The sequence below is a fragment of the Aureococcus anophagefferens genome (assembly GCF_000186865.1).
Source record: "Aureococcus anophagefferens unplaced genomic scaffold AURANscaffold_15, whole genome shotgun sequence".
In the NCBI taxonomy this organism is placed as follows: domain Eukaryota; class Pelagophyceae; order Pelagomonadales; family Pelagomonadaceae; genus Aureococcus; species Aureococcus anophagefferens.
Genome location: NW_008705575.1, coordinates 608,827 through 620,920, shown reverse-complemented (window position 1 = coordinate 620,920; position 12,094 = coordinate 608,827). Strand labels below are relative to the sequence as shown.

The window sequence follows — 12,094 nt, the reverse complement described above, 5'->3', positions numbered from 1 at the left end:
ATGGGTCGCGCACAGCTGGGCGGTTTGGTTGCGTTGACAGCGCGTCGGCGCCTGCCAATTTTTATCGACACGGTGTCGTGTCCCGGACTTTGCGATGGGGGGTCTTGCTCCGGCGACGGCGTCCGATGGCCGACGCGTCGGACGCCCGAACGTGCGGTTTTTGGCTAGCGGCCAGGGACGCCCGGTGGCTATACGTGACAAAAACAAGCGCTCGGATTGGGACGAATGGCTAGCCGTTTCGCTGGCTTGAGTACCAAACACGTACGCGCGGGCCGGGAGCGGAGACCTCTGAGCCCAAGCTTCCGACGCACGGCAGCCCGCTCTGGTGGTCGGAGTGGCCTTCCATGACCCCTAGGCGTAAGCCTGACCGTCGGTGCCCCCATCGGAGGTGGTTCTGGCGTCGACCAAATTCCACCGCGCGGGCCTCGTCTCCGCGGGGCTGCCGCGGCGTACAAGTCCGTGCCAGCGAAGCGCGTCACCATCGATGGCGTTGGATACGCCCCTTGGTTTTGGGTGCGACGTCGGTGTGACGGCTGGGGTAGGCCATTTACGTTGCGTAAGATGTACCACCCCGCTCCGCACGCAGGGGTGCCGCCGACGCCAGTGGCGGAGCAACACCCCCCCTCTTTGCGGCGTCCTTGGAGGTCCGCTGTGGCAAATTGTACGCCAGGGGTCGACAGGGGTCCTGGCGGCACCGAACTGTGCGAGGATGGCGTCGCGAAGAGCAGCGAGGACAGCCGAGCCACCATCCTCGTCGATCACGCGCGGTGCGAGCGTCGGCGCGAGCGCAGCGATCCGTGGCGGCGCGGCGGCGATGGAGGCTCATGTGTGTAGATCACGGCCTCCGCCAATCAGCGCGCGCCAAACAACGCTGTGACGCGCCACATTCGCCCGCGCGGTTTGCCGTCAAGAGTAATCCGCTTCGTCAGGATGCGCTTCGGGACGGGCATGACCATGGTCTTGGCGTCGACGACGTCCCTCGCGCCGCCGCGGCTCACGTCGAACGACGCGGACCGGTGGCGCGCCCTCGCGGCCGTGGCGTCGCCCGACAACCGGAAGATCTCCATCGACCTCGCGGCCTGCGACGCGGCGCTCGTCAGCGCCGCGCGCGAGTCCGAGGCGCGCTACGGCGTCGACAGCCAGGAGGCGAAGATCTCGTACGCGCTCCTCGAAGAATGTCGCCAGCGCGACGCGCGGCACACGCCGGACGCGCGGGAGGCCTACCCCGTTTCGGAGCGCGAGGCGGACCTCGAGCTCCTGGCGCGCATGAGCTCGAGCCGCGAGTACGTGGCCTGGCTGCGCACCTACCGGTCCGCGCGGCGCCGCGCGTCCGCGGCCAACGTCATCGACGACGGCGTGTCGCCGATCCCGCTCGCGAACCTCGCGGCGCCGTGGGCGTCGCGCGCCGCGCACCCCGACGCCGCCGCGCGCGACGCCGCCGTCGCCGAGGCCCAGGCCTCCGGCGCGCCCTGGGCCTGGGACATCGCCGAGGAGGTGCTCGCGTCCGACAACTCGATCGCGTCCGCGCCGTCGCTCGAGGACGACGACGGCCAGCCCGAGGACATCGCCCTCTCCGTCGAGCTCGCCCTCGAGTACATCGAGCAGCTGAGCTGGCGCGCCGAGGAGACCGGCGCCTTCGGCCACCTCCGCGCGGCCGTGTGATCGCGCGCCAGAAAGCCCCCCCCTGTTGTGTTGTTGCGCCCCCCCAGCCGCCCGTAAGGTGCGAGCGCTCGAGGTTACTCGCGACGACAGCGAAGCGGCGGGGGAGAGGGGGGGGGGGGGGAATGCTTTCGCGGTGCTCATGCGGTGGGGCCGTCGTCGAGCTTCGCGTGGCGGCGCTTCGCGTGGTCCTCGAGGATGCCGAGGTAGTTGGAGGGCCGCTGGTTCGGGTTCGCGTCCGCGTAGAGGGGGAAGACCCGGAGGTAGTTGAGGAAGGCGTCGCCCTTGGAGGTGTAGTTGATGAGCGTCATGTCCGCGGCGCGGCCCGCGGCGACGGCGGCGTGGACGGACTCGACGGCGCGCCTGTCGGTGAGCTCGCCCTGGATGCAGGACATGGTGCGCCCGAGGACCTCGTCCTTGCCGAAGCCGCAGAGGTCGAGCCAGGCCTGGTTGACGTTGGCGATGACGAAGGGCCGGCGCGCCGTCGTGACGACCTTGGCGCGGGGGTCGTCGTGGAACGTCGCGTCGTAGAGGCTGTTGGGCGCGTAGGGGAGGGGCGCGGACGCCGCGGCCTCGACGGTGCGCGCGAAGGACTGCATGTCGTAGGCGAGCTCGAGGCGCAGGAGCTTGATGGGGTTCTCGGCCGTGGCGTCGCCGCCGCCGACGAACCGCGCGCAGTACATGCCGCGGAGCGCGACCTCGCAGCGCGCGCCGTGGCGCTGGGCGTCCAAAGTCCGCAGCGCCCAGAAGCCCATGATCGTGTCGCGGGCGTAGGCCACGCGGCGCTCGCGCGCGTCCTCGTCGTCCGTCGACACCTCGTCGTCGCGGACGCGCGGGCTGCTCGCCGGCGGCGGCGGCCGCCGCGGCGGCGCCCCGCCGGCGCCGAACATCCCAAAGGTCGACGGGTCGACCTTGTCGTCGGCGTGGATGTGGCGGCACTCGTAGGCCGGCGGCTCCGCCATGCGCGACGAGAACGCGCCGGACCGGCCGACGCCGTGCATGAAGACGGCCCAGGCCGCGACGTCGTCGGCCATGCCCGCGACGCCGCGGCTCACGCGGCGCTCGCGGACGACGTCCGAGGGCCGGTGGGCCACGTAGTCGCTCTGGGGCTGCCAGAGCTCGAAGCCCGGCGCGAGCCACGACGCCCAGACCTCGGGGTCGACGACGGCCTCGCCCCGCGCGCGGAAGACCTCGGCGAGGAGGCGCTCGTGGCGCTCGGACTTGCGCTCCTTGACGGCGCGCCGCTCCTCCGTGCGCCGCGTCTCGACCTCCCAGGCCTCGACGTCGTGCTTGAGCTTCTCGATGGCCTCCTTCTTCCGCGCGCGCGTGTTCCGCGCGTGCTCGCGGTTCCGCTCGCGCTCGAGGGCCGTGCGCTCGTCGGCGCTGAGCTGGACGCCCGGGGGCGCCAGGGGCCGCGCGCGGCGCCGCGAGCTCGGCTTCTTCTGCGGCTGCGCCGCGGGCTCCGAGGGCCGCGGCGCGCCCGACCCGGACGCGTCGCTCGCCTCCTCGGCCGTCGCGGGCAGGCTCGTCGCCTGGCGGTCCGCGTCGTACCAGGGCGCGGCGCCCTCGGCCGGCGGCGGCGCGGCGTAGCCGCCTGTTAGCGGGCTCCACTCCGAACCGAAGCCCGCGGGCTCGGGCGCGGGCCGGAGCGGCGGCGGCGGCGCGTGGAGCGCGTAGGCGTCGTAGCCCGTCGCGAAGGCCGGCAGGGGCGCGATGAGGTCGTCGCGGCGCGGCGGGCCCCGGGGCTCGGGCGGCGCGCGGCGCCGGGGCGCGTCGTCGCGGCGGTGCCGCGGCGGCGCGGAGCCGGACCGGCCGCGGCGCGGGTCCGCGGCGTGGGCCTTGAAGCGGGACGCGGCGTGGCGGCCGCCGGACCCGGAGGACTTGTCGCTGTCGTCGGACTTGGACGACGACCGGCGCCGCGTCCTGTCCTCGCGGAGGCCCTCGCACATGAAGTCCATGTCGTCGGTCCACGCGGACGGCACGAAGCCCGTGAGCCCCAAATCCCCGGGCATGCCCATGCCGCCGAGGTCCGTGAGGCCCTCGAGGCCCCCGTAGGAGCCGCCGCTCGACGCCGAGTTCGGGCTCCGCTCGCCCGCGCGCTCCGGCGGGCTCCGGCCGCGCGGCGGGACCGCCCCGGGCGCCGCCGGCTCGTCCGCGCGCCCGTCCAACATGGGCTCGTCGCCGTCCGCCGGCGGGGGCTGGAGCTGCTGGAGGTCCTTGGGCATTTCGGGTCGTTCGCCCGGCGCTGCGAGGATTCTTTCGAATTCCGAGACGGGGGGGGGTTTGGTCCGCGGAAAAACGCGGCGGATGCGGTGTCCCGCGCCTAGCGGTGCCGGCGGACGCGACGACGCGGCCCCGGCACCGGCGCGTGTGCGCGGGCGGAGGTGGAAACCGGTGAAGGGCGCAGGCGGCAGCCGCTGCCCTCGAATTCTCGACGCCTGCCAGCTGTGGAGAGGCTCGCTCGCCGGGGATACAATCAATTCCGACCTCGCGAGGCGTCTCGCGTCCGCCAGTCATAACTGCAATCGCGACCAAGGTGCTTCCCCCAACATTGAGGGCGGACATAAGATTGGGGGTAAAGTAGGTACGAAAGCGAGCCGGATGAAGTGCCGATCATGATGGCGCATATGCCGTGCGGGCGCCGACGTCGGCGGCGCGCGCGAGCCTCGCACGCTCCGAGGCGTGCGCTTGAACGCGCGCGCCCAGCAGCTGGTCGCCCCGGCGGGGCGGCCGCCCGAGTCCTCCCCCGAGCTCGGGCGCGGAGGTCGTTACGCGACGGGCGCGGTCGGAGGTCACGAAGGGGGGAGAGAACGAAGGGGAGGGGGGCGCTTTCACGCGGCGGCGGCCGCGGGCGGCTGGAGGACGACGCCCGCGCCGCCGAGGGCGAGGCCCGGCGGCGGGTCCTCCTGGTCGAGCTTGGCGACGAAGTAGCGGGGCTCGCGCGCGGCGTCGAGGACGGGACGGATGGTCACGCGGTTCCGGAAGGGCTCGCCGGACTGCTTGTAGTTGACCTGGGTCATGGCGCAGGTGTGGGGCGGCGCGAGGAGCTCGGCCATCTTGCGCCGGCAGAGCTCGAAGTCCGTCTCCGGGCCCTGGATGAGCTGATTGGACTTGCCGACGCACTCGGCCTTGTCGAACTCGCAGAGCCGCGCCCAGGCGTCGTTGACGTAGACGATTTTGAAGGGGTGGCGCGCCTCCGTCACCACAACGGCGGCCGCGTCGTCGTCGAGCGCCTCGCGGACGAACGCTTCCGCGAGCGCCTCGTCGGGCTCCGCCGTCTTCCGCCGCTTCGCCGCGTCCGCGGCCGTCTCCAGGGGCCGGAAGGCCGCGGTCTCCGGCATGGCGGGGTCGTCGGGCCCGCGCTCGACGCGGCCCACGAGCAGCGCCGCGTCGTCGCACGGCGTCACCGTCAAATGCACGCGGAACGCCTCGCCGTCGTTCGTGTAGTTCCGGAGCGACGCCGTGACCTCGCCCGGGGCCGACGCGTCGCGGAGCCGGGCCAGGGCCTCGTGGAGGCGCCGCTTCGCGTCGGCCGACGTGTCCGCGCCCTGGAGGAAGTTGAGGTTCATGCCCCGTTTGCTCTTGCACCTGGGCAGCAAAAGGGTGCGAAATTCCCAACTTCAAAGGCTCCTATCTCGGTCGTTTTCCGCTCGTTTCGGCTGATTTTTGGACGAGCGATCATCTCTCGGAGCGCTCTCGAAGCGTGGGTGCTGTTTCCGAAACGCGCGCGCGCGGAACACTCACGTTGAAGCGACGTTGAATCACCCTTTTGCTGCCCTGACTTGCACGGCCAGCCCGTGACCTCCCAGAACCGGTCGTTGGCAAAGTTCGCGAGGAACGGGCCCCGGCGCCGCGTGAGCACGAGGGCCTCGGCGCGCCGCGCGTCCAGCGCGTCGCCGAGGTTGTAGCGGCCCGCCGCGGCGGCCGCGGGCGCCGCGTTCCGCGCCTCGCGCGTCGGCCGGACGACGGACCAGACGTCCTCGAGGACCCGCTGCGTGTGGTACTCGAAGCGCAGGGGGTTCGGCTCGCCTTCAAACCCGCAGGCGCGGGCGCAGTGGGACCCGCAGAAGGCCTCGAAGTCGAGCGTCGTCGCGACCGTGGACGTCGCGGACGCCCGGAGCCGCCGGACCGCGGCCGGGTCCGCGCGCGCGGCGGAAGCTTCCACGAGCGCGAGCTCGTAGGCCCGCTCGAGGACGGGCGTCGACGAGCCCTGGAGCCGCTCCATGGCCGCCACGTCCGCGAGGCTCCGGCCCTCGCCGACGACGCCCTGGAGCGCCGCCAGCTGGCTCTGCGACGACGCCGCGCTCGCCTCGTGCGCGCCGGGCCCGCGGACGACGACGACGGACCAGCTCATCTTCATGGACGGGTGGTAGGTCCAGGCGAGGCGCTCGAGGTGGCTCGCCGCGTGCGCGAGGGAGACGCCCACGGCGTCCGGGCCCAGGACGTAGAGCGCGCGCGTTCGCTGCGACGTCATGGCTTGTTTTTGTTCGGAACGGCGATGCAACGCGGATGAGACGGCTTTTGGTGCTTGCGGGATTGGTGATCGGCGCTGTCGCGGCGCGCGAAGGGGGCAGCTGATCGACGCACTGCTCGGTTTGACTTCAGGCGTCTCGGTGCGAAGGAGTTGCGGCACGCTTGAGGTAGAAGCTGCGGTTCAAGATGCGGTTCAATCATGCAGGGCCGCCTCCATCTGCAGCCTCTGCAAGCTTTTGTTCTGTGATGCCGCCCCGGCTCGACGAGGACTGCGTGCTTTGTTCTCTGTGATGCCGCCCCGGCTCGACGAGGATGACGACGACGACGCCGAGGACTGGGTGCGTTTCCAATCGCAGAGCAAAGCAGAACAAAGTAAAATAGGTCGAGCTGGTCGTCGACATCGTCTACGAGCTCGAGGACTTGCTGGAGGACGACGACGGCTACGGCGGCGACCGCGACGAGGGCGAGTCCAAGTCCTCGAGGTCCTTCCGCGAGGACGCGGCGCGGCTCGAGCGGCGCGCCGCCGCCGCGTTCGCCGCCGGCGACGACTCGGAGTTCTCGCACGAGCACGCGGCGCTGCACGACGAGTTCCGCGAGCTCGTCGAGGCGCGCGTCGAGGCGACGCTCGGGGAGCGGCGGTTCACGCCGTCGCAGTTCGTGGCGCGCCTGAAGGCCGTCGAGGACCGGCGTCGAGCGCCGTTTTTTCGCGCACGTCGCGCCTCGGTAGGTCGAGGACCGGCCGGACTGGGCGTGGGCGCGCGAGACGACGGCGCGCGTCGCGGCCCTGCTCCGCGAGGCCGACGACTTCCGCGCCTGGGCGCGCGCCATGCGGCGGAAGAGCGCTGGGCATCACAAGTAACGCTACAACAGCGTCTTAACGTCGCAGGGCGTCGGGTCCTGGTACGAGGGCCCCTCGGCCTTGCGCAGGAGCGCCTCCGCCGCGTCGAGGTAGCGCTCCCGGTCGTCGCCGGCCTTCCGCCCGAGGGCCTCCGCCGCGTCGAGGTCGTCGGCCGCGTTCTCGTTGATGTAGTTCGTCGCGAGCTTGTTCATGAAGAACGCGCCGAGGACGAGCGACGACGCGCAGATCGCCAGGAGCGACGCGTCGCCGAGCGCGTTCGCGATGTAGGTGAAGGTCAGGTTCCCCACGAGCCCCCCGAGCTTGCCCGCGGCGTTCGCCGCGCCGGAGCAGGACGCGCGGATCTCCGTCGGGAACAGGAGCGACGGCAGCGCGAACGCCGCCGACGACGGCAGGTTCACCGCGAAGCGCGCCGCGAAACATAAAACCAGCAGCAGCGTCGTCGACGACGAGAACCCCAGGCCCAGCGCGAAGGCCCAGGTCACGAGCGCCGAGAAGACCAGGGTCCGCTCCAGCACGGCCGCGGCGCCGAGCGAGTCGATGGGGCCGAGCGACGAGTAGGCCGCGAAGATGCCGACGGCGCTCAGCGCCGCCAGAACCCCCAGAATCTCCCGGTTCGTCGGAGAAACGATGGCCGCCTCCACGAGGTCCGGCAGGAGCAACAACAGGCCGTAGCACACCAGCTGGTAGCAGAAGACGACCAAAACGACGTCGAAGAGCTTCGCCGGCCCCGTCGGGTCCCTCGCGGCCAGCGCCTTGCGGAAGTCGGCCCAGCCGGCGCCGAGGCGCCGGTCGCCGAGCCGCGCGAAGGCGCGGCTCTCCTCGGCGTCGCGCGTCAGGAACGCCGACAACAGGAACGGCAGCGCGCCGAGGCCGAGCATCGACCGCCACATCGCTTTCTTCGACATCCACCCGCCGCAGGACATCAACAAAATAGCAACGAGGTAGCTCCCCGCCTGGCCCGCGAGGTTCCAGATGTCCATGGAGCCCGTCGCGCTCGCCGGGCCGCCGGACGTCCGCGGGTCGTGGACGAGCGGCCCGCCCGCCGCTCGCTCGACCTCGCGGAGCCGCTCGTACGTGTAGCTCGCCGCGATGGGCGCCGCGCCGCCCGCGCCGATGCCCAGCAGGAACCGGAAGCACGCGATCTCCACGTAGCGGCCGTGCCGCGGCCCCGCCAGGGCGCTCGCGACCGCGCCGACCGTCGCCAAGAGGCACGAGACGCGCTGCGCCGCGAGGCGCCCCTTCAAGTCCGCGTAGCGGCCCATGGACAGCGTGCCCACGACGAAGCCCAGGAAGATGGCCGCGTCGAGCACGGACGACGTCCACGTGTAGAGCTCGCCCTCGCTCGTCCAGATGAGCTCCGCGCCGGAGATGGCGACGACGTTGTAGCCGGAGCCGATCTGCATCAGCGCCATGGCGCTCAATAATTGCGCGCTGTACGGGTCCCGCAGCGCGCCGCACTGCGGCACGCACATCGGCGCCATTGTGATGCGCACGCGTCGACGCGACGACGGCAGCGTCACGCCTGCGCAGCCCAACTCGATGAGCTCAGATTTGCGGCAAATTTGGCTCGTTGACGACGTAGTTACAGCGCGCCGGAGCGCCGACCACGGCACTTCGAAGAGGGACGGACCGGAGAGGACACACCCGCGCCACTACGAAAGAACAGACCTCTTTAGCCGCCCGCGCCGCGCGGCCTAGCAGTCGCCGAACTCGAGGCAGATGGGGAGCTCGACGGCCTTCTGGAAGCCCGACTTGACGAGGTCGACGCCCTTGTCGAGGTTGGGGATCACGACGTCGTTGATCACGGGCACCTGCGTGCCCAGCGTCCGCAGCAGGGGCAGAAACGTGAAGCCGACGGCGAGCGGCAGCGCGAGCGACGTGAACGTGTTGACGTAGTCGACCCAGGTCATCTTGTTCGCCTCCTCGGCGGCGCTCGTGAGGATGGGCCGCCACTTCTCCATGATGGTCTCGTCGGACATGAAGGCCTGGATGTCGCGGCGCGCCTCGTCGGGGCTCACCTCGACGTTGTTCGCGGCGCGGAACTTGCGGTAGGCGTCGACGAACTCGTCGGTGGAGCCCGGGTACTCGGCGACCTCGAAGGGCGCGCCGAGCACGATCATCTCCTCCGCGGGCGCCTCCGCCGTCTCCTCCTCCGTGGCGAGCGTCGCGTAGGTGCGCCAGCCGCTGGGCCGCGAAAGACGCGTCGCCGGCGACCGCAGGCCGCCGCGGCGCGGGGCGAGGCCGGCGACGCGCGCCGGCGCGTAGCCGGCGGCGGCGCCGAGGGCCGCCAGCAGGAGCAGTGGTCTGCGCGCGGGCTGCATCGTCGAGAAGGGCGAGGCTGCGATCGGCAAGCAAGCACCCTGCTTCAAGGTCGAAGTCGTTCGGAGAAGGCGTCTCCTCGCGATGTCGACGCGGTCGACGGTCGACGCGTGCGCACGCGAGAGCCCGTGCGGAGCGCGCGCACACCCCTGTCCCGCGCCGAGACCCAGCGCTCTGGAACCGCGAGAGTGAGAGCGTCAGATCCGATGCTCCCCTCGGACCTTGTCAGTGAGCAGCCGGGCTCTACGACGCCGGGCCGCCCGCGATGATAGGGGGGAGAGCGCTTACAACCCGCGACGCTACGCGCCGCGGCGAGATTCCCCCGATTTTCCCCGGGCGCTCAGCGGCGCCGCTTCTTCTCCGCCTCCTTCCGCGCCTTCTCCTTCTTCGCGGCCTCCTGCTTGCGCTTCTTCTCCTTCTTCGCGAACTCCTCCGCGCGCTTCTTCTCCTTCTTCGCGAACTCCGCGGCCTTCTTCTGGTCCTGCTCCTTGCGCTTCCGCGCCGCCTTGTCGTCGGCGACCTTCTTCTTCGCGGCCTTCTTCGCCGCCTCGTTCCGCGCCTTCTTGTCGGCCTCGGCCTGCTTCTTCGCGACCTCCGCGGCGCGCTTCTTCGCCTTGCCCAGGGACTTGTCGGCCGCCGCCAGGGCCTTCTTCGTCTTCTCGACCTTCTTCGTCGCCGCGTCGACGTTCTTGACGGCCTTGGCGTAGATGGCCTTCTCCTTGCCCGACGCGAACTTGGAGCGGCCCCGCTCCGCGTCCTTGACGGCCTTCGTCGCGTCGCCGCGCTGCTGCTGCGCCGCGGCGACGGCGGCGGACGCGGCGTCGCGGGCGACCTGCTCCTTGAGCTTCGGCGCCGCGGGCGCGGCCTTGGGCGCGGGCGCGGCCTTGGTGGCCTTGGGCGCGGGCGCGGCGGCGGGCTTGGCGGCGGCGGGCTTGGCCGGCGCGGGCGCGGGCGCGGCCTTGGGCGCGGGCGCGGCCTTGGGCGCGGGCGCGGGCGCGGCCTTGGCCGCGGGCGCGGGCTTGGCCGCCGGCGCCTTGGCGGCGGCGGGCGCGGGCGGCGCCTTGGTGGCGGGCTTGGCCGCGGCGGCGGCGGCCTTGGCGGCCGCGAGCGCGGCGGCCTTCTCGGCGTTCGCCGCTGCGGCGGCGGCGGCCCGCTCGGCCTTGGCGGCCTTGGCGGCCTCGGCGGCCTCGGCCTGCGCGACCTTCGAGGCCGCGAGCTTCTCCTTCTTCGCCGCGACGTCCTTGGCCATCTCCGCGCGCTTCGCGTCGGCCCTCGCGGCGGCCTCGGCCGCCGCCTGCTCCTTCTCGATGGCCTTGTCGGACTTGGGCTTCGGCGCCGGCTTCGCCTTTGGCGCCTTGGCCGCCGGCGCCGCATCCGTGGAGAGCAGGTCCGCGGCGCGGGGCACGAGCGCCTCGCCGCCGAGCTGCTTCGCCGCCGGCGCGGGCGCGGGCGCGGGCGCCGCGGGCGCCGCGGGCGCCTTGGCCGCGGGCGCCCTGGCGGCCGGCGCGGGCTTGGCGGCGACCGCGGGCGCGGCGGCCGGCCCGGACGCGGCGTCGGCCTTGGCCGCGGCCGCGGCGGCGGCGCTCTTCTCGCGCGCGGCCGCGAGCTGGCGCTGGACCTCGCCGCCTTGGAACGAGCTCTTGGGCTTCGCCGCGGCCGCGGGCGCCGGCGGCGCGTCGGCGACGGCGGTCTCGGCGACGACGGCCACGGGCGCGGCCACGAGGCCCGCGCCGGCGACGCCGGCGAGGAAGTTCGCCACGTGCTTGCGCGCCGCGGGGGCGCTCACCTACGGAGACGGAAATCGGCGATTGCGGCGGCGTTTTCGGCGCGATGGACGCGGTTTTTTTGCATGCGCGGGCTTGGACGGCCGCGGCGCGAGGCCCGCGGCGAGGCCGAGGACCGTTGCGAGCAGTGCGATGCAGCTGAAGCGGCTTGCCATTGCGATATCTCTGCAGCTACAATGTACAAGCTCGCGAGCTTCGGAAGCTCTAGCAGTGGCATGTAGAGGGCGTACCCGGGGGTCACTGGCGCCAAGACTCGCACGCCACAACACGAGCAGGCGGGCCGGCATCTAGCCCGGGCGCGCGCGGGCTCACTCGCCGTCCGTGGACTCGCTTCGCACACCCGCGCGGAAACGCCGCACTCAGGACTGGTCCGGTGTCCCATCCAACGACGCCGGACGCGGCCAGGCACCTTTGTGCCTAGGAACGGTGTCCGACGAGGCTCCAATGCCGTGAGGTTCAGAGACAGGGCAGCCGCACGACGGACACCGAGGACTACGAGTTCGGCGAGGACCCCACCGGCTCGACCGCGGACGGCCCGGTCTTCTTCAAAGACCACTGGGAGTCCGAACGACCCCAGGCGCGGATCCCGATCTCGAGCTCGATCAACATGGCTCGATTGATCGCGTGTATCGCACTGCCGCTGGCCGCGGGCCTCGTGGCGCCCCTGCCGAAGACGACGAGCGTGCGGCGACGGCGCCGCTACAACCGCTGGCGAGAGATCGTCGCGCGTCGCGCGCGAGAGAGCGAACGCGCGCGCGCGCAACACGCGGGACTGGATTTCGCGCCCCGCCCTCGCAGCGCGTCGCGTCCCTGGCCGCGTCCGAGTCCATGCCGTTCCTGGACCAGCCGAAGAACCTCGACGGCAAGATGGCCGGCGACGTGNGCTTCGACCCCCTTGGCCTGTCGGAGATCGACGACCTCGGCATCGACCTCTACTGGCTCCGCGAGGCGGAGATGAAGCACGGCCGCGTGGCCATGCTGGCGGCGACGGGCGTGCTCT

General features: G+C 72.2%; 2 protein-coding genes across 2 annotated transcripts in view; both read right to left on the bottom strand.

The window, feature by feature from the left end:
* Nucleotides 1–1,799: 1,799 nt before the first annotated feature.
* Nucleotides 1,800–6,256, bottom strand: AURANDRAFT_71979 (hypothetical protein; the record flags this gene model as incomplete). Its single annotated transcript, XM_009040460.1, has 3 exons — nt 1,800–3,875; nt 4,524–5,247; nt 5,442–6,256. The coding sequence occupies 3 exons, from the start codon at nt 6,131–6,133 to the stop codon at nt 1,800–1,802; spliced, it is 3,492 nt and encodes a 1,163-aa protein (XP_009038708.1).
* Nucleotides 6,257–6,993: 737 nt separating this feature from the next.
* The window catches only part of AURANDRAFT_65557 (hypothetical protein), a gene marked incomplete at both ends in the record, with an annotated part of 7,784 nt that continues 2,683 nt past the window's right edge, over nt 6,994–12,094 (bottom strand). The window contains 4 exons of the mRNA XM_009040459.1: nt 6,994–8,513; nt 8,636–8,643; nt 8,702–9,295; nt 9,739–11,096. Coding sequence (XP_009038707.1) covers nt 6,994–8,513; nt 8,636–8,643; nt 8,702–9,295; nt 9,739–11,096 — 3,480 coding nt within the window. The remainder of the gene's footprint in view (nt 8,514–8,635; nt 8,644–8,701; nt 9,296–9,738; nt 11,097–12,094) is intronic.